Below are 19,415 nucleotides of genomic sequence, written 5' to 3' on the forward strand. Positions count from 1 at the left end.
CCAAACCACCAGCTAACGACATTTTGTTAGTTCTTTCATGTTCTTACGCACCGGGTTTTTCTATTCATGCCCTCTTTTAAGTCTTGCTACCCTTGTTCACTTGCAACTTTTTCAGATTCTATTAGAAGTGAGAGGGCATGAATACATCCTGTCTTACCTTGAAAACCAGTGTTTACGAGTGAGCAAATGTAATGGTACACAAAGAACACCGCAAACAACGTTTTGAGCTACTGTACAGAGATATGATCCTTGCTACACGTGAATATTTATCATGGCAAATAATTAGAACACTTACTCAGTCACTTACTGGGTGATTTTTAATCAACTAATACTGTGATATTTATATTTGAGTATTTTTGAAAATCTTAAAATGTTAAGATTCTTTACAAACCAAATGCAAAAAAAAGAAGCACCAAAAATGTCTCATTTGATTTACATTCTATGTGCTACAATGTGGATAGCATACATTAAAATGTAGCTGAACAAAAATGACATTTTTCATCTCCAGCAGCTGCGCTTTCTGGTGGCCTCCAGGGCCTCGTTATACATGTTTTTCCTTTTGTCACAATTTTGTCCAAAACAAAGATGAAAAAGAAATGACAAACATGCTGCAGAGCAAGACAAGAACAAGAAGCGACATGCCCTCGTCCACTGGAGACAACCACAACTTCATGTGAGGGGTCGCCTTCCTTGATAAACACAACCCTCTGCCAAGGCATTGTTGTGTTACTTGAACCGAATTGTGACTGCAGCTTTCGTCTACACACAACATCCTGCTTTAGACTTTAGGAAAATTGCACCTTTGTTCTACCTTAAGTACAGCTATCCTTAAACCTAGACATATATCATAGCCCAAGCAGGAAGAATCATACTCTCCTATGCCCAAGCTGACTGTATGAGTCATTGGTGGAGACAGCACCAACGCAAACCTGTAGTTGACACACTTTGTTCAAGCGCATGCTAATGAGCGCAGAGGGGAAATGGCATTGCCCTCTAAAAGGACGAGAAAAGCAGGAAATGTGAGTTGCATTATTGAAAAAAAAAAAAAAGAAAGGCGGAAAACCAACAGAGTTTATCCAAAAGGGTCACGGTGGGTAACGACGCCCGATAGCACAATGATACTGAAGAGAAGCTGACAAAACCTCGGACAAATTGGCAACGCAAATGTTGCTGATCTTGGCGCTTCTGTACGAATGGAATCACAACATCGGCAGAGTTAGGATTTTCCCTCCCAAACCACCGTGAAATTTTTTGAAAAATTGCACATGTGGCTGATGGAGCAGAAACAGTATTCAACCCAACAGGAGCGGCGTCCATGGAGAAAAAACGTCTCGTTTTCAGACTCGTCAAATCACACCTGGACAAATCTCCTCCATCCTCTGTTCCAAATAGCAAAGGAAGTCATATCAAATAGGGACATCAATAATGCCCGACAGCAGGCATGCATTTCTGACTGGGATTTGTTTAAGGCTTACAATGGCATTTTGGCCTTTACATGTAACCTAGATTTACACCACTCAGATGATCAGAACAGATGAAACTTTGCTCAAAGCTGGCAGACGTTGAGGGAAAAAAGTCCCGGGATTCTTCCGAGCTCTCGAGGTCTTACTACTTTTCTTGCTTGAGCTTCAAAATAAATGTTTGTTATGATTGGCCCATTTCAACGCCCCACCCTGCAGGCAGCAGAGGTCCGACAATGACGTCAGGGTGACACAAGCAACGCAATCATTTGTTATCAATGCAAACCTTTGCTTCCACAGCTACGAGGGAAGTTTGAGGAAGCCTGCTGTCCTGAATAAGGATCACTGACGTTCGAATGACATCATCGGTAACCGGGCAGGCCTCTGGTGGATATCGCAGCTGCTCCCACAAGCGCCGTAACTCACTCTAATGGCTGTTTTTGTTTTCTGATGTGAAGTGAGTCCAAAACACATCAAATCAACTGTGGTTTTCGGCATGTGCGTGTGGGAATGTATCACTACCAGTAAAGTTTGGACACATCCTCTCATTTCATGCTTTTTTCCCAATCATTATGATGACCATTGTCATTGTAGATTCTCACTGAAGGCATCAAGATTATGAATAAACACATTTGGAATGATGTAGTAAACAAAACAAAAAAAATCAATTAACTGAGACAAGTTTTGCATAAAATGTATCCAACCTTCTATATCACCCTCCTTAAAACATGTTTAGTCAGTTAAAAATGTTCTTTGCTACATAGCTCCACACATCTTGCTAAAATATTTGATGTCTTCAGTATCTCTACAATGTAGAAAGTATGAAGAAAAAAACATTCCAAACTTTTGACTGGTAGTGTATGTCTACAAGTCAGTCTGGAAGGGACTTAAACTCATTGTGTGTGTGTGTGGCTGCAACTCACACCAATCATGTGACACGCGCTCACTGTACACAGATTTTACACATGTAATCCGACCATAAACCAGTGAAATGCACAAGCAGTTACTGAGAGCGGCTTTGCAGATGACATTTTGAAATGCTGATTTCAAAGATTGTCCTATTTGTACTATTTAAAATATTTCACCTTGGACTGAAAAGCAAAGAAAAAAGTAGAGTAAAGAAAAGTAACAGCAAAGTAAGAAGAAAGACAGAAAGCAAAGGATGGATGGATGGAGTCAAAATTGCTGTACTTTAAGAGCCCACCTCCTGTCTTGCTTCGTTTCTTTGGACACAGTTCACACAGTAAGAAGGTAAAAACATCTTGCATTCCATTCAATGCCTTATTTTAGACGCACTTCCCTTTTTCCGGGCAGCATTTATAACCAAACCACAATTTCCACTTCTCTCTTTGCATGATGCAGCGAATCCAATGCAACTGTACCTGAGCTGAGGGGGGGGACGTCGTCCGCGCTGGAGAAGTCCAGCGTGGCTCCGGCGATGTCCACCATGTCGTCATCATCGTCGTCGCTGGAGTGGTGACGGCCGTCAAAGCTGCCGGAGCAGTAGCCCGGGTTCTCAGTCATGTTGAAGCCTTTGGTTGAGAACAAGAACAACACAAGAAGGATCAGAGCAAAGACACGTTTTTTTTAAAAAACAAACAAACAAACAAACAAACAAACAAACAAAACAAAACACCAACACCATCTGGTATTAGACAGCTAAGCTATACCTCTTCTAGCCCAAAACCTAGTCATTATGTCCGAGAAAGGTCAGCAAAAAAAGAGATTTTAAGACTTATTTCCCCAAAGAAGCAAACTCTAGCGAGGTGATGGAGTGCTCGGCTGAAGCAGCCCGAGGAGGAGAGCCGCAGCTGCAGGGAACAGTGACAGCGCATCTCCCGTTTCACACAACTTTTCACAATTATTTCCGCTCTGTGGTGGTTCTCCTGTTCTCGCCGAGGTGCTGGTGCTGCGAGTCACAAACGGCGATTGAGACACATCGTTGCTGGGACGGGGAGGAGAGAGAGAGAGAAAAAGAAAAAAAAGAAAGAAAAGGCGGTCGGCACAAACCAGATTATTATCTTAGCTGGAACGCTGTTCACAGAGTTGACGAAATCGGTCCTGCCGGCGACTGCTAGTTAACCCTCTTAGCACATAGGCCGCCTCGGCATATTTTCATTTATCGGCTGTAGAATTGGCAAAAAAATAAAATAAAATAAAATAAAATGAATGAATGAATGAATGAATGAATGCAATCAGTGATTGTTTCAGTCCCTTCCTTTTTTTTCGGATAACCTCAACTTTCAGCAGCTGGTAGTTATTTAACTTCATTGTGTGTTTATGACCTAAAAAATAGGTTAAAAGGGGGGAACTGATGTTTTGTTTTTTTGTTTTTTTCAAGTTTATAATGTTATAGAAACTCTGAAATGACATAAACGCGGAAATTGAAATAAAGAAACTATTTTACATATGCACACAAAAAAATGGAAGTCATTGGCTTTAACATATCCGGTGGAGTAACTTTGCTAATTTGTCAGCGCGCTAAACTCGCGCCCCCCCCCCCCCCCCCCCCCCCCCGAATTTGCGGGAATGGCTTTTTCTTTCCTAAATGAGGAAATGCGAGTCGAACCTAGAATTTATCCAAAGTGTCGGCTGTTACCTTTGTTCGACGAAATGCGGCCGTCGAGATGAGTGAAGAAGTCTTGTGACTCGGATTTGTCACCGTCTCCCTGCTACTGCAGGGCTGCTTGTGTCAACAACGGCTCCGCGGCGACTGCTGCTCGGTGAAAACCCTGCGTCATTCTCCAACCGTAACACGACTGTTTGACGGCGCAGCACGGAGACCCGAAGCGTTAGACGTTGGGCATGAACCAAACTGAAAAACACACACAAACTACAGAGATACCGTGGTAGTGTTACGCAGTCCCGAGTTGTTTACAGCATATTAAACTGAAAATCTGCCGCCGTCAAGGTAGCTCCACCACGTACAACTTCCGCTTGTATTGGCGTCTCTGTGAAATGGCAAACGCCTTAGTGATAGTTTTGTTAGATGTTATTTTTACTTATTTTTGTCATACTGGTATATCTGTGACCGTTTGAAGCGTGTTAAATTGTTGCTCATTGTGTATGTGGCTTATTTTGTATATTTTAATTTGAAAATAACTCGTCGATGTTTCCGATTCACTGCTGCAGCCCATCTGTCTTGATGCAAGCATATGGATGGCAGGAGAGTTAATGGAGTCCAGAGCTATCGATTCTTCTCTGACGGGGCAAGGCGAAGTGGGGCAGCACAGCCTGATTAATCGCTCACGGAATGTCAACTACATTGAGAGATGTTCGTTAAGACATTACATACAGCAACTGCAGTGGGTCAACATGTCTTACCAAAACCGTCCATTGCAGTGCATGTGCATGTTCATGTGCATGCCAGAGGAAAATCCCCTATCATGAAAGTAAATATGCCAAGATGCATAATGACCAGGAAGTGTGTTCGTCTGAAATGATTTTTATTGTCCAATAATGTTTTACTACACAGGTTTAACTCGGACACAGTTTTATTTGTAACAATATTAGAATACATAATGATGACCATAAACACGGCTTAAAGGAAACGTGCTTGCGGCGTCAAAAGCGATGTAGGGCTCCACCTTGTGGTCGGCTCTAAAATAATTTCTACATACATACATGTACTTGTCCCCCCCCCCCCCCCCCCCCCCCGGCGCGTGATTTGAACAAACATTTTTGTTCAGTATCCGGGCCTCATCCACAACAGCATGTTAAATCTATTTTAGCCTCTCTTAAAAGCCATTCTTATGTGTTTTAAAATAACATTTTTGTTTTGTTTTGTTTTGTTTTGTTTCAACAACAAACAAAAAAAATATGTCAAATTGCTTCTCACCACATGACAGCATACTTTTTTGATATCTTTCTTTGAGTATAGCATCAGAGTAACGGGGCCTGAACCTACTATCGTTTATATCTTTTGTCCAGAGCAGCTTTAACTACACCTTCTACTCCTCATTCATCTTTCTTCCACACCACTGCACTTCTCTGTGCAGCCCAACGTAAACATTCCACCAGCCGGCCTCCCACAGTGTTTCTCTGTGCTTCAGCAGATTGAGTGGATCTGTTTCTCTTCAAATTCTTTAAGTTTCTCCGTGAATATAATTAATTACGCAAAGGGCATTTTGTTCAATGGCATTATAATGAACGCATTTCAGCCTTATTCTTGCTCAGTGTTGTTGGATAGGGTTAATTTCGATCCTGAGCTCTTATTCACACCAAAGGGCTTGCACCTCCGTCCATTTCTTTTCACACCAGCTCTCCTTACAGTCCCACTAGTCCTGTTCTGCAATCTGGGTCAGAGAGAAGAATGCACGCTGTCCCTATAAAAGGCTGATTCTTCACTTTAGGAAAGCTGCTTTCTGTATTATTTCCAAACACCAGCCACCACCAGCAGCCCTCCCACACTATCCTTGTGAGGGCCAAGCCCGCCTCGTTACAACAAGGTACTTGTCACTGTGTAAAATCACAGAATGTAATTGAGGATATGGAAGATTAGTTCGAGGTTGTCATTAGTGTTTGTCTTGTGAAAACATGTCTCCTACACCAGCCTATGAACACATATCATCCAGCAACCTCCGTTTGCCCCCAGTCATATTTACTTAACCATCCACCACATTCAAACATCAGTTTTCCCCAGAAGGAAATAAATTCTGGCACCAGACACTGAAGTGGCATAAAGAGACCACTCACCCAGGAGTGTATAAATCACCATCTAAGACGTAAAGATTGTTTAAAATACCATTATTATTATTTATGGCTCTTTTCACTCAGGAGAGAGCAGTCAAAACATCTAAATGCAACAAAAAGGGTTTAACAATAAATCAGAGTTGTATGGAAAACAGAGAAGACAACATCCAACAACTCTTTGCCTTCTGTATGAAAAAAGTGAAGTCAACACTTGATGTTAAGGAAAAGGCTCATATAGCAAAACACACATGTTCAGTGAGAAACTAGGCTCTAAAAACAGCAGGACACCTGTGTGGGAAAAAAAGAAGGTCAGAAGCAAAACCGGACTGTCAGTTGTTTTTATTAACAAACCAATTTATTCCATTTCAACCTGTAAAACCAATCTAAACGTTTCGGCCTTTTGTCTCAGCCAGAAAACCAAAAATAAGGTCAATTTCTGTTTCAAATATCTAGAAACCACCCAGTTCCTGTTGCAGAAGTCACATGTTAATACAGAAATAAAAGGGATTAACATGGATGGGCAGTGCAAAAAAAAAAAAAAAAAAAAAAAAAGGTGTCCGGTCTTTAAGGTACCAATCTCAAAAGACTTTGAAGGCTTAGAAATTGTGTCACTGACTTAGTTTTCAACATTCTTCTGTGTTTTAACAACTGAACACCATTCTTATCTATGAGTGACAAGTACAGCCTCAGATTATTTAAATGTAGCAGATTTAGCAGATTAATCACCTGTGACCAACACAAGTTTAAAAAGAAACCATCACTCCTCAGTTTAAACAACTTGTAATACAGCAAATGTCATTTTACACAACCAGTGAAGGTTCGCGAAATAACACAAAAAGCCAAAGCAGAGGATTTGCTTGCACCTTTATCAACACTTATTTAATTAAAGTATGGATATTGTGTGAGATTTTAAGATTTAGAACAATTGTTTCAGAGAACCAAAATCCCAGGCTAAGTGTTAGCTAAATTAAGCTAAGATAAGCTAAGCGGCTGCTTTCTGTAGCCCTACGGAAAGCCAAACAGACCAACAGTGGCGTTGATGTTTCTTTAAGAGAAACTGTAAATGTGTTTTGTTTTCATACTCAAACAATGTGATATGAACTGAACCAATTTAAATCAAAAAACAGGGTAACAAAAAATAAAACCGCTCTTCAGTCAAAAATATACAGTAAGCCTCAACTCTTCGGGATCTTTTCAATCGTCTTTATCAACCAATTTTTACAACCAAATCCGGTCACAACAAGATAAAACGAAAACTCACAATATACACATTGTATACACTATAAACACAAGTGTCTTCTGTACAAAACAGTAAATATGTGACAGTATAAAACTTGGCGGAGTTTCAAACTCCACGCGGTGAAACATGTTACAGCCATACACATTTAGGCAATGGGTGTACAAAACAAAAATTATGTTCTAATAAAGGTATTGCCAAGTGCAGGTGTCAGCCAGCAACGAAGACGGATAAAAAAAAAAAACAACAACAACAAACAGAGCATTTAAAGGCTTAGCGAATTTCACCTTGGAAGTTGCATTGGCTTTAGTGTCGCGAACACAAAAATAAAAAAAAATAAAAAAACAAGTGTGAAGCACCAAAAAAACCCTCTCCTTCAATTCTCTGAACCAGGAGAATTCAACACAAACAGGCAACACGGGCACAAAAAGCAGCGTCTCATGGACACATTCATCAAGAGAAAATGTCTTTGGCAAATGTAGTGTGACACATTTTATACCGAGTGTCATTAGTAAAGTTATACAGTACATGTTGGAATATTCACTGTGGCATCAAACAGCAAAAGAATAATAATAATAAAACAAAAAAAAACTTTTCAAAGCATGTGACTATTGTGTGAAGGCTGATGTGGACTTCAAGCTTGGATTCTCTTCTCTTGGCTGAGATGGCGATTCCTCCCCACAGCAACATCAAAGTTAAACTTGGTGTACGACTGGAAATAAGATGAGAATCTTTCTGACTCACCATTTAAACAAATAGCTTCCTAAATGGTTTTGACAGACAATACTTACTTACCGTCTTGGCCTTCAATGTATTTTTTATTTTTTTATCCTACCCAACAACTCAACTGTTCAAGGACAGTTTGGCATTTTAAATGGGAGGGGAAAAGGTTAAAGCTACGGATAAAAACCCACTGCATATCAAGTCCTTCTGAGCTCATACTAGACTCACGTTAGTTCCCTACTCCTTCACATCATATTGCCGCCCCCCCCCGGGCCCCTCAGAAATGACCATATCCCATGGACATCCCCAGGCCTATCCCCAGCCCCAGGCCCAGCCCCAGGCTCTCCCTCAGCCCCCGCAGCTGCTCCTCTCCCAGTCGGATCTTGTCCTCCAGCTGCCTCTGCTCAACCAGCAGGGCTGCTTTCAGCTTCACAAAGTGGCTGCGGGAGGACAGCAGAAACAAAAAAATCTGAGTTGATTGATATTCTGTTTGCTTTACAATGTAGAGATGAAAACATTTTAGAAGACAAAATTTATTTGCAGACAGTGAAAAAGTAGTGAAGTGCCAGTAGCTGCGTTTCCATTACTCCTAGAATTGAACAAAACTTGAATATCGCAAGAAAAAAACTGCCAATGGAAACACCTGAGCTTGGAAAAACCTCTTAAATATGGCTAAAAGGTTTTGACACTCTCATGAGGTGGTTTTTCCAGACGTATTCATATCGAGGTATATCGCAAAAGTGTCATGGAAACACAGGGTCACGTGACCAGTTCACTTCAAGTGAAAATGGCGCGTTATGATTGGACGCAGGAGGAGACAGAATATTTTTTGAACAAGTAATCAAAGAGAAAAATATAACAACCATTCTTGACAGTAAACAACATCGAAATGCAGATTTATTTTTTTTATTTTTTTTTGATTTTATATCGCCTTTATTTTGCAAAAAAAAACTGTAATGGAAATGCAGCTAGTGTTATTCTAATCAGCATGTACAGCAAGACACAATGTCAATTGATTTTCTAAAAGAGAAAAGTAATATATCTATATATCTATATTATAGAATTCTATGGCAGTGTACCAGTAATCTCTGTGCTGCTCCGGGGAGAGGCAGCGGGCGAGCACCCTGCTGACGGCCTGCTCTCTGCGATCGACGTGGTCCTTCAGGTCCTGAGCCTCAGACAGCTGCCTCTTCAGCTGATGCTTTTTCTCCAGCAGGGGGAGCTGAAAGGCAGGGAGAGGGAGAGGGAGAGGGAGAGGAGGTTGTAATAAAGCGCAGTCAGGAAAGAAGAAGCGCTGAGAGCTGAGAGTTCTGCTCACTCGCTCGTGGTGCTCCGTCTCGGGGTCCAGCGTGTCCAGCGAGCCGTCCACTCTGCGCAGCCTGGCCGACAGTGACAGCAGCAGGTTGACCACCTTGTCCAGGTCGCCGATGAACATGCGGAACTTGTCCACCTCGTTGGGCTTGCACACGCCCACCACCATGCTCTCCACCTGAGGGAGGGACAGCAGTGTTACTTGAGCTAAATCAAACTACGGCCCGCGGGCCATATGTGGCCTGTTGAGCTTTCTCTTCCGTCCTGCCACACTCGAAGAAATTATATTCATAATAAGTAAGTAATCAAATAGCTGTATTTCATCCATCTTTTCAGTGTTTTAAGAGTCATTTCAATAAAGAGCTAAATACCGTGGAGCTTCAAAGACACTGATTTTTTTGTAACCCTTTTGTTCATTTTCAATTGACATTAAATCACATCTGTGTCTACACGTCCCGTTATATATTTTGTTTCTCCTGTGAGGTGGCTCACCGACACACTCCATCCACCAGCTGCTGCTCCGGCCCCTCGGTCAAACTTTAGAACCCATTGTGACCCCACCAGTCAAAAAGTTTGCCCCCCCCACTGCTCTAGAGGAACTGAAGAGTTTGTGCCCACCTCCTCCCCGAGCTGTGCGTTGGCTCTGATGTCGTCCTGCAGCCCCCTCTGGGCCTCTCTCAACACTCCCAGCTTCTTGCGGAGGCTTTCCATCAGCTGTTTCTGCACGAGTGTGGAAAAAAAAGCCCTCAGTGATTGTCACAACGACAACGAGGGACAACCTGGAGCTCAGACAGAACACCCACCTTGTAGGTGAGCTCATCATCGTCGTCGTCCCCTCTGTTGTTATCATCAGAGTAATGATCTTTGATCTGCGACAGCAGCTGAGCCTTGGTGGCCGACGAGCTGTAATAGGATGAACAGCTGGAGCTGGCACCCGACCACCTGAGGGGCAGAGAGTTTGGTTTATTTTACAGTGTAAGTTCACAGAACTCGTCATCGCTGGTTTGATAAAAAAAAATATTAAAAAAATGCACAAAAGTGATTATTTTTAATTGCAGAAGATCAAATGAATGAGCTTGGTGCAATTTGAAATGTTTTTAAATGGCTGTGCAAGTTTTAGTAGCATCTAGTGGTCATAAAGTATATTGCAAACGATGTGGCCACTCGAGGTACTGCAGCCAAACAACCCATGCGACCCAATGAACATTTTTCCCATAGACCGCAATCCAAAAAAAGCAAAACAAAAAAAATAACGCTTGTAAAATGGCTGACAGAACGCTTCCCACTTGAAACCCGGTTCTTAATGCAGATTTCTATTGCAGATTTTTAAGTCACGGACTTTTAATTCTTCCAAAAGATTTGTTTATTCACAGTGTGCCGTGCGTTCTGCTGTGCCTCGGCTCATTCTGATTGGCTGATGCGTCCTGACGTATCACCAGTGTTACAGAGGCATGATGGGAAGTGACACTACGGCGCATCCTCTATGGGGCACATAATGCAGAAGCAACCTGGAAGCCAAGAACTTTTATCGGCGTAGGACCCAACTCCATACTGGTCTGGGTACAAGTTGAAATATAATGAATAAATCAACAGATAGTTATAGTGCTTTTCAAGAAACTCAAAAACACACACACACACACACACACACACACACCCCTTGCCGCTGGTTACCTGTCCAGGCTGTCTGTGTTGTGCTCTGTGCTTGGGTAAAGGCCTCTCCAGCTGTCTGAAGCTGACTCTTCCTCGCTGTTGTGGGGGAAGAGCTCCTCCAGGCTCATCTGCTCCCTGCTGCTCTCCAGCTCCTCCTCCTCCACGGAGCCCCTCTCCGCCCTCGGCGAGGTGTCAATGTCCGTCTCCAGGACGGTGACGGGCAGCGCCAAGCAGGGCAGCTCGCTGGTGATTGGTTCATTCTGTTGGTCGGTTCCATCCTCCTCCTGAAAGTCATCGATGTCCGTCTCCATGGGAATGTCCAGGTCTGCATCCAGGCTGTGTGCAGGGCTCGGACTCAGAGTTGCCTCCGAGTCTGTTCCTGGTTCAGAGAGCTTCTGTGGATCAGCGCCGTGGAAGTCTCTGTTTGGATGCTGCTGCTGCTGCTGGAGGTCGACTGCCGGGTACGACTCACGGGACAGGACTCTGCCAGGTTCTACACTTTCAAACGGTGGTGGCGCTGAGTCACCGTGTCCTCTGGGAGATGAGGCCCGCTCCCAGTCAGCGGCGGGCCGAGCACTGGGCTGCTGTTTGTGGGGTTTCACCGTGACTGTGTCCTGGACGGGGCTTTGGTTGATCACACACCAACTGCAACAACACACCAAAACCTTTAGCTGTTTTTTTTAAAAGTAATACTACAGAGCTAAAATGTAATTTTTTTTTTTTTTTTTACAATAAACATTTCTCAGAAAATGGTATACTCCTTATAGAAGACGCTGCTGCAATTTATGCTTTTATGTTATGTTTTACATGAGTATGCACTTTATATGCTTGATCCAGACCATCCTATTTAGCTCACCTGCTCCGACTGTTGTCCATTGGAGGAGGAGGAGGAGGAGGAGTTGGGAGAGTCTCAGCCTTCTGCTGCTGCTGCTGCTGCTGCTGCTGCTCAGCGTGCAGGTGGGTCATCATGTTGGTCTCCTTCTGGGGCAGAGCCACTGGTCTGAAGGCCCTCCTAGAGAACATGGGACTGGGCGGAGCCACGGCATAGGGCAAATCCATCTGACCGGACGGTGTATGAGAGTAAGGGTGTTGCTGCTGGAACCTTGCTGGATTCTGATTGGCTGCGGGGAAGGTATATCTGTGATCCTGGGTTTGGGATTGGTTGCAGGTGCAGCGCGGGCAGCTCTCCGACAAATCCTGCCTCTCTGGAGGGGAACTGTAAGACCTCTGTCTGGCTGTTTCCAGAGGAGCCATGTAGGAGGAGGACTGGGTGTTGAGGGAGGGAGGGTGGGGCTGAAGAGCTGAGGAGGAGGAGGAGGAGCAGGAGGAGGAGAAGAGGGCATGGTGAGATGCTCTCCTGCGGTGAAACTGCTCCCAGTTTGGAGGCGGCGGCCTGGGAGGAGGCGGCGTCTTCTTCCTGTTTGACTTGGCAGTGCGGCCAGCGTCTCTTCCCCGCAGATCGCCCGTTCCTTCCTCCACCTCACTCAGCGTCTGGCTCGCGGCCACCGAAACGCTCGACGACCAGTGGGAGCTGCTGTCGAAGCGGAGATCGTTTTCCGACATGGCGCGGCCCCTGAGGGAGAGAGAGCTGGACAGAGGGGCGAAGGCATCGCCGCTGCTGCTGTCAAGCTGCCTGTGAGCCCATCGACCCTGATTCTGGTGCTGATGGTGCTGATCCAGGGTCTCCACGTGTCTGGAGTCCCGTCTCCAGCTGGGGTTGTCCCTGGGATTTAGAGATTAAGATGACAATGAAGAAAATTGCAAATGAAACCTTGATGAATTGAGACTGTAGCCTACAGCAACAGGTACCATGATATATTTAGGACCCAACTTGTTACCTCTTAAGACAGATCTCTTCATACCTACACTAGCAGTCAAAGGTTTGGACACATATTTCTGATTTCATGGTTTTCGTTCATTTTTATGGCTATTTACATTGTAGATTGTCACTCAAGGTATCAAAACTATGAATGAACACATATGGAATATGTAGTAAACCAAAAAGTGTGAAATAATTCAAACAAGTTTTATATTTTAGATGATCTAGAATAGCCACCCGTCACATAAAATACATATAACATCATGTATTTACGTGTTTAACATTTTTTCCTTCTGCCACATTAATCCACATATCTTGGTCATATATGTGATGTCTTCAGAGTGTGTCTACAGTGTAGAAAGTAGTAAAAGATAAAGAAGAAACAGGTGTGTCCAAACTTTTGACTGGTCGTGTATGAGTGTTTTAACCAAGGTAAATCTAACTACATAGGAAACTACCTTTGTGCTATAAATTGGATTTGTGCAATTGATATCAGTTGTGGTCATGTGGGCATAAAGTCAGGTTTGGCCACTGTTGTGTGAACTGTGAATGGAGTCTTAACATTGTCAAACCAATGAACGCATCATCTAAAATCTCTGAGCCTAATTTAATGAACCATAATTGCTCATATTAAGTAAGCTACCTCACTCAACATGTCCTCACACTTACCATATGATTCCATATTATAGCCACACCTACTTTAACTCAATGGGAAAAACAATAACTTGAACAACCACATCAGAGGCGAACCAGCTTGGCACACTGGAGAACAGGTTGTGTTTTACTCAAGGTTCCTTCACTTAAGGTTGGAGAAAATCTCTCTGGCAGGGCCTAAAATCTGGGCTCATTTCCTGGTAAAATGTTAAGAAACAATAACATTCAGACAGAGAAAGTGGGCAAATTACGCTAAATGTTTCCGTTGTGCATTCCATATGCACTCAACTGTTTCTCTTAAAGGTCAACCCTCAGTTGGGCCATTTTTTTATAGTCCATGCATGTCCCATGCATACCATGCATCCACTCCCACCCACACCCTGACATATCCAACTACATATCATTATGATCCCATTTTAGGCAAAGCTGATTGCCCTGTGCACTTAGAGCTTGTTATAGTCCAGTCACAACCAGGCATGACCGAGGAGTATTCCCAGCGGTATTCCCAGCGCACAATGGAGTGACCCAACCTCTCGTCTCCGGGGAAGCACTTCCGAGAAAATCTAGCCTTGTTTAGTGTTTGTCAGCACTGCCGTGCAACAAAGGCAGATGCACAAATACAGATGATAATGCTTGTGTCTGGGTTTTGCAGTGGCCAGGGCAAAGTGTCTTACTTCTCAGTGAGGCTGTATTTCCGGTTGAGCTTGGTTGTTTCCTGTTGGTGGGTGGGATACGGCTGCGGAACACATTTGAAAATGGTTAAGACACCAAAGGAATGAAGGAAAGTTTCAATCCTGCACTAAATGATGGCAAGTTCAGGTCCCAGCTGAAAGGGAAGTTGGTTTGTTACCACACCCTGCTGTGCACTTCAACGAAGATAAGGCTAATTAGGGAAAGCGGCATTTTACCAAGAAGTAAAAACATTTTTTTTTTGCCCAAACCCTGCTTCTCTATTCAACTAACGTGAATAGATTGCCATCTGCGAACAAAGGACAGCAGTAATTCATGGTTTATTTTTGCCTCTTTTGGGGATAGCTTGAACTAAAAGTGGGTATTTTTGTGCCCTGTGCAGGCACTTTGCTATGACCTTTGCCCTGGCATCCAATAGAAACAGCTGGACTGAGAGAACAAAAGACTAAAATTCAGTCGTCCCCCAAAGAGCCCACTGCCCTTGAAGATGTGCCGATGTAAGGAAATGCTTTGGTTTCAGTATCCTTTTATTGTTTTTATGAAATTCATATTCATGCAGTTAAGCTGGAAAATCCATTATGAAAAGCAGGGGCATTCAGGTTCAGATCCCAGCTTATGTATGTATATATTTAATATAGGAATAACACTAGAAATCTGACTGTAAATGCCATTTTCAGATTATGTTTTTTTTTTTAATTTTCAGCTTCTTGCGTTTCTTAAGAAAGACTCGTAGTAGTAGCTGCGTATACATACTGAATATCTTCCAATAGGAAACAATAACAAATTGCATAAAGTTATCTCAGTTTTGCAAAAGGATCCAATCAACGCGATGTTTCTAATATGTTGGCTAATATTTCCAATAACACCAATTTTATTGTGGGTGAAATTATGGGGCCAGATAAAATCAAACAATTAATATTAAGAAGCAGATATGAGGTGCAAACTTTAAAAGCTCTAAAACAACCAACACTTCCTTTCAGTCAAACATACAGACCCGCAACAATAAAAACAGTATTAAGCCATTGAACCTTTTAATTGCATGGTATATCAGTTTCTATGTCAATGACTGTCTGAAATATTCTGTTGAAATCTGAATAGGTTGCCATTGCTGGCTATAGCTCTACACTTTGTTGAACACTGAAAAATAATGTTTGCATGTGTATGCAGGTACAAAGAAGCACTCTAACCTCCGTAGTGGCGTAGCTCCTGCTTGTGTATCCCTGAAGAGGAAGTGGCTGGTGCTCTGGGGACTGGTTCACTGGGTGAAAGGCCGATCGTGCGATTGGATTCTGCGCTTGGCTACTGGAGAACACTTGAGGCCTCAGATGGAAGCCGTGCACGTTTTCCATCTGCTGGACGTCTTGGTTTCTTTCCAGGATGGCGGAGTCGCCATAAAAGTGCTGGTGTGATGTGAGTTGAGCATCTTCTTCCCTCAACCTCTCCCTTTGTCTCTCAAGCTCCTTTTCTCTCTCTTTTCTCAAGAGCTCCATCTCCCTGGCCCTCTCCATCTCTTGCTCTCTCTCCAACTCGAGCTCCCTCTCTCTTTCCCTCTCCCACTGTCTCATCCTCTCCTCTCGTTCTCGCTCCTGCTGAAGCTCTATTTGCCGAGCGCTCTCCATTCTCAGCTCCATCTCCTTCCTTTCTATCTCTTGCTGCCTGTCCCTTTCTCTTAACCTGGATACCCTCTCCCTTTCTCTTTCTTGTTTCCTGTCGTTCTCTTTCTGTCTTTCCCTGTTGGAACTTACAGACATCCTCCTGGCTTCTACAGTGCTTTGAAGAAGGGAACTGTCCTGAATTCCTCCCTGGTAGGAGTGTCTTCGCTGGGTCAGGTGTTGACTGTGCTCTGCTTGGGGCTCTGGATGGAGGCGGGAGTTTTTATCTCTACGACTTGTCAGGCTTGAGACATTATATGCAGGCACGCCCTTGCTTGTCTCCTCAAAAAACTTCATCCTATCAGCAAATGGTAGGATGTCGGTCTCGTCAATTCGAGATGAGCGACCGCACGAAGAGGTGGATGACGAAGTAAAAGCACAAACCCCATGTCTTGACCCTGTGATTGCCAACACCTGCTCGCGCACAACTCCATGACGCTGATCTGGTTCTGGTTGTAGTTTATGCTCAGGGGTCCAACGCCAACGTCGGGCTTTGCCAGCTGGAGCTGGTTCCTCCACAACTCTTATGCCAACACCAAACTTTGGAACTCCAGGGTCAAGAATCTGAACTGACCTGGATGTGGTGTCGTTTTCAGTGCAGGTAGTTGACTTGGACCAAGTTTGCAGTTCATCATGGTTTGATTTCCCAAATGGTGCAGTGGTACTCGAGTCTTGGTGATTACTGGGCAAGGGAAATGAAACCTTTGCACTTTTTTCCTTGTGGGAGAAGTCCAACTCTGTCCCATCCTCATTGAATTCTGGACCCTCTTCCTCTTGAACAGTTTCCCCACTACAGAGTAGCCCACCTGGGCCATGACTCCGCTGCAGCTGGGCCTTTTTTCTCTGAATCTCATTGCGGAGGTTGGTAGCAAATCTCTCACTGCGACGACGATTTCTCCGATGATTGCGAGAGGAGTTTGACCTTTTAGCATCTATCTCTTCCTCTTTTTTATCTTCCCTTCTATTCATGTCCACTGCTCTCTGCTCCTCTAGAAGGGTGTCAACACTGGCAGCGGTGCTCAGAGGTTTAAAATCTCTGTCAACCGTGTTGACAGGGTTTACCTGAGAGGACATTTCCGTGTGGTCACCAGGTACGCTCACAGAACGACCCCATGGGCGTTGGCTCTCAACTGGTGCAAGGACTGCCCCGTTGACACTCCTCCCTTCCAATTTGTCACTTACACATTCATTTCTATCATCATCTCCAGCGAAGAAGGCAGATCCTGGGGTTGAGGACTTGCTGCTGTCATATTTGTTTGAATAAGCTTGATGGTAATTGTGAGGGGATACTTGCTCTTCCCTTGTGGACAGTAGTGATGAATGCGACCACTGGCTGGTGGATAAGGAACAGTCATTTGTGACTGGTAGTTTACATGGCTCCACAGACGAACCTTCACTGTTAAACTGCGATAACTCAAGTTGGGTAGCAAGAAGTTTCTCAGGAGCACTGTGTCGATGAAGCCCTGCAGAGGCGTGTTTATTCTGGGTGTGAACATCGAGGGACTCTTCCTGAACCTCTACACAGGGGTTGGCAGGAAGAGACCCAGGACAAGGGGAGGGGATATGGGTCGTGATCGCTGGGTCACCAAGGTCATCCATGGGGGTTTCTGTGTCGCACTTTGTATTTGCAGTTGTATCATTAATCGTTTGACAATTGTCCATTGTTTTTCTTGTGATACAGTCTGAGTGTAAAATATCTTCTTTGTAATTCCCATTTTTCTCTTCATCTTCAAATGAAGAAAAGCCATTGTGCGTTTCCGTTTCTACATTCAGAGAAGACTTGTTTTCATCATTACTATGACTATTAACACTCTGGCTTTTAAGAGGAGTGGAATCACAGTGTTTGTTGAGAACATTTGGGTGGCCACGGGTTGCCTTAAAACTGTCCTTTCTGGTCGGAGGCTGAGGAGGGTTTTTTGTTCTCTCAACTTTAAGTTCCACATTTCTTATAATTTCCCTTCTTTCGTCCTCATAACAGCAAGAGGACGGCCTTTCCTTTGTCTTCACAGGCTTTGGTCTTGGCCTTGTCAATGACCTGGACTTGTGTGCAATAAGCTGTGCCTCATCTGGGTTCTCACCACAGGACCCTCCTAAGGTTGAGTTATCACCACTAGAGTAGCCTCTGGAAGATGGTGCTAGGCTCTGGAGAAGGTTATCCATGGAGCAGGCTTCACCCGGCCTCAGAGGAACTGTGGCGTAGTCTGATGTGTTAGAGCTGGCCGAGAATGAACTATAAGCTGAGTCTCTTTTGTTGTTGAAAAGTGATGAATCCACAGGGGAGTTTCGGGAATCTGAATACAGTTGTGCAGTTGGAGTCGGTGTGTCCAAGCTCTCCATGGAGCCAAGGGAGCTACTCTGGTCAGTAGAGGAGTATGGTCTGGATAGTTGACCCCACTGCAAGGATAAGTCACTGCAAAGACAAGGAGACAAACTGTCATGCACTGGCAACCAGGGATCCCAATCAGATGTTTAGGTGATAGTCTGAAGATTATTTTGAAAACTTAATTATTGTTTTGCAAACATAAAAAAGATTGTATCTCTACAGTGAAATATTATGTTTTGTCAACAGCCGTATATAGTATATTATGCAGTATGTTACACAACCTATGGACTGTACAGCTCGGGAGTCTGTTTTCCATCAGTCTTGAGCCAAAGATCTAACAGCTGCCCCCATGTGTTTTTAAAAGCCCCCTAAGGAAGCCTCAAAAAGTGGAAAGGGATTTCCTCTTCATCGTCTCCCACTGCCCAGAGTCATCACTTGATTCCTTGTTTCCTATTTCATTTTATTTTCCCTTTCTGGATTTTTCCTGCCTCATCTCCTTACATTAAGCTTAGATTTAATCAAAAACATGTCAACTACTTTTTGCAAAGTCACAGTAAATATACATTTTCCAGGGCAGCAAGCTGATAGGATGTTCCGGTCGGAGCTGTCTCAATGGCTTATGCACTTCAAATGACGTGAAGTGCATCAGCCGTAATTCTCTTAAAATCTTTCATGACCAGATTTGACCAGAATTACATTTGCTTTTGTTTGTTTACATTGTTTTGCTGTCAAGAATGGTTGTTGTATTTTTCTCTTTGATGACTTGTAAAAAAATATTCCGTCTCCTCGTCCGTCCAATCATAATGCGCCATTTTCACTTGAACGTGAACAGGTCACGTGACCCTGTATGTCACGTCCGCTGACATGGAAATGCGAAAAAAGTGTTTCCATGATACTTTTGCAATATACTTCTGTAAGGATACGTCTGAAAAACCACCTCATGAGAGATTTAAAATCTTTTAGCCATATTTGAGAGGTTTTTCCAAGTTGAGCTGTTTCCATCAACAGTGTTTTATTGCCAAATTTAGGTTTTGTGCAATTCTAAGGCTCATGGAAGCGCAGCTACTGTTGGCTTGGCACGTCAGGAAACGTGAGTTGAGCAAGGCCATGAATAATATTCTATATCTTCAGATCCAATCTAAATTACTGTAATACAATTGCTAATTTATTTAATTGACTCTACAGTTCAGAAGTCACTTGGGAT

General features: G+C 43.6%; 3 protein-coding genes across 5 annotated transcripts in view; 1 reads left to right on the top strand and 2 right to left on the bottom strand.

Annotated features, from left to right (window-relative positions):
* clcn5b (chloride channel, voltage-sensitive 5b) overlaps window positions 1-4,379 on the bottom strand; it is a 30,911-nt gene extending 26,532 nt beyond the window's left edge. The window contains exons 1-2 of one of the 2 annotated variants that reach the window (XM_076028036.1): window positions 4,060-4,379; window positions 2,843-2,992 (exon numbers count right to left, since the gene is read on the bottom strand). In XM_076028036.1, coding sequence (XP_075884151.1) covers window positions 2,843-2,984 — 142 coding nt within the window. In that variant the 5' untranslated portion in view covers window positions 2,985-2,992; window positions 4,060-4,379. Of the gene's footprint in view, window positions 1-2,842; window positions 2,993-3,130; window positions 3,382-4,059 lie in introns of those variants that run through there. The other variant, XM_076028035.1, reaches the window with a different exon arrangement.
* tnfsf10l (TNF superfamily member 10, like) overlaps window positions 1-19,415 on the top strand; it is a 319,815-nt gene that overhangs the window by 94,331 nt on the left and 206,069 nt on the right. The window lies entirely within an intron of this gene.
* The window catches only part of shroom4 (shroom family member 4), a 54,630-nt gene continuing 41,694 nt past the window's right edge, over window positions 6,480-19,415 (bottom strand). For both annotated transcript variants that reach the window (XM_076028029.1, XM_076028030.1), the window contains 9 exons: window positions 15,424-18,298; window positions 14,221-14,282; window positions 11,930-12,796; window positions 11,095-11,718; window positions 10,227-10,365; window positions 10,042-10,143; window positions 9,431-9,601; window positions 9,192-9,334; window positions 6,480-8,552 (listed from right to left, as the gene is read on the bottom strand). In XM_076028029.1, coding sequence (XP_075884144.1) covers window positions 8,390-8,552; window positions 9,192-9,334; window positions 9,431-9,601; window positions 10,042-10,143; window positions 10,227-10,365; window positions 11,095-11,718; window positions 11,930-12,796; window positions 14,221-14,282; window positions 15,424-18,298 — 5,146 coding nt within the window. In that variant the 3' untranslated portion in view covers window positions 6,480-8,389. The remainder of the gene's footprint in view (window positions 8,553-9,191; window positions 9,335-9,430; window positions 9,602-10,041; window positions 10,144-10,226; window positions 10,366-11,094; window positions 11,719-11,929; window positions 12,797-14,220; window positions 14,283-15,423; window positions 18,299-19,415) is intronic.

This window comes from Nelusetta ayraudi, unplaced genomic scaffold (genome assembly GCF_046127955.1).
Source record: "Nelusetta ayraudi isolate G7.1 ecotype Tasmania unplaced genomic scaffold, CSIRO-AGI_Nayr_v1 ptg000022l, whole genome shotgun sequence".
Taxonomy (NCBI): Eukaryota; Metazoa; Chordata; class Actinopteri; order Tetraodontiformes; family Monacanthidae; genus Nelusetta; species Nelusetta ayraudi.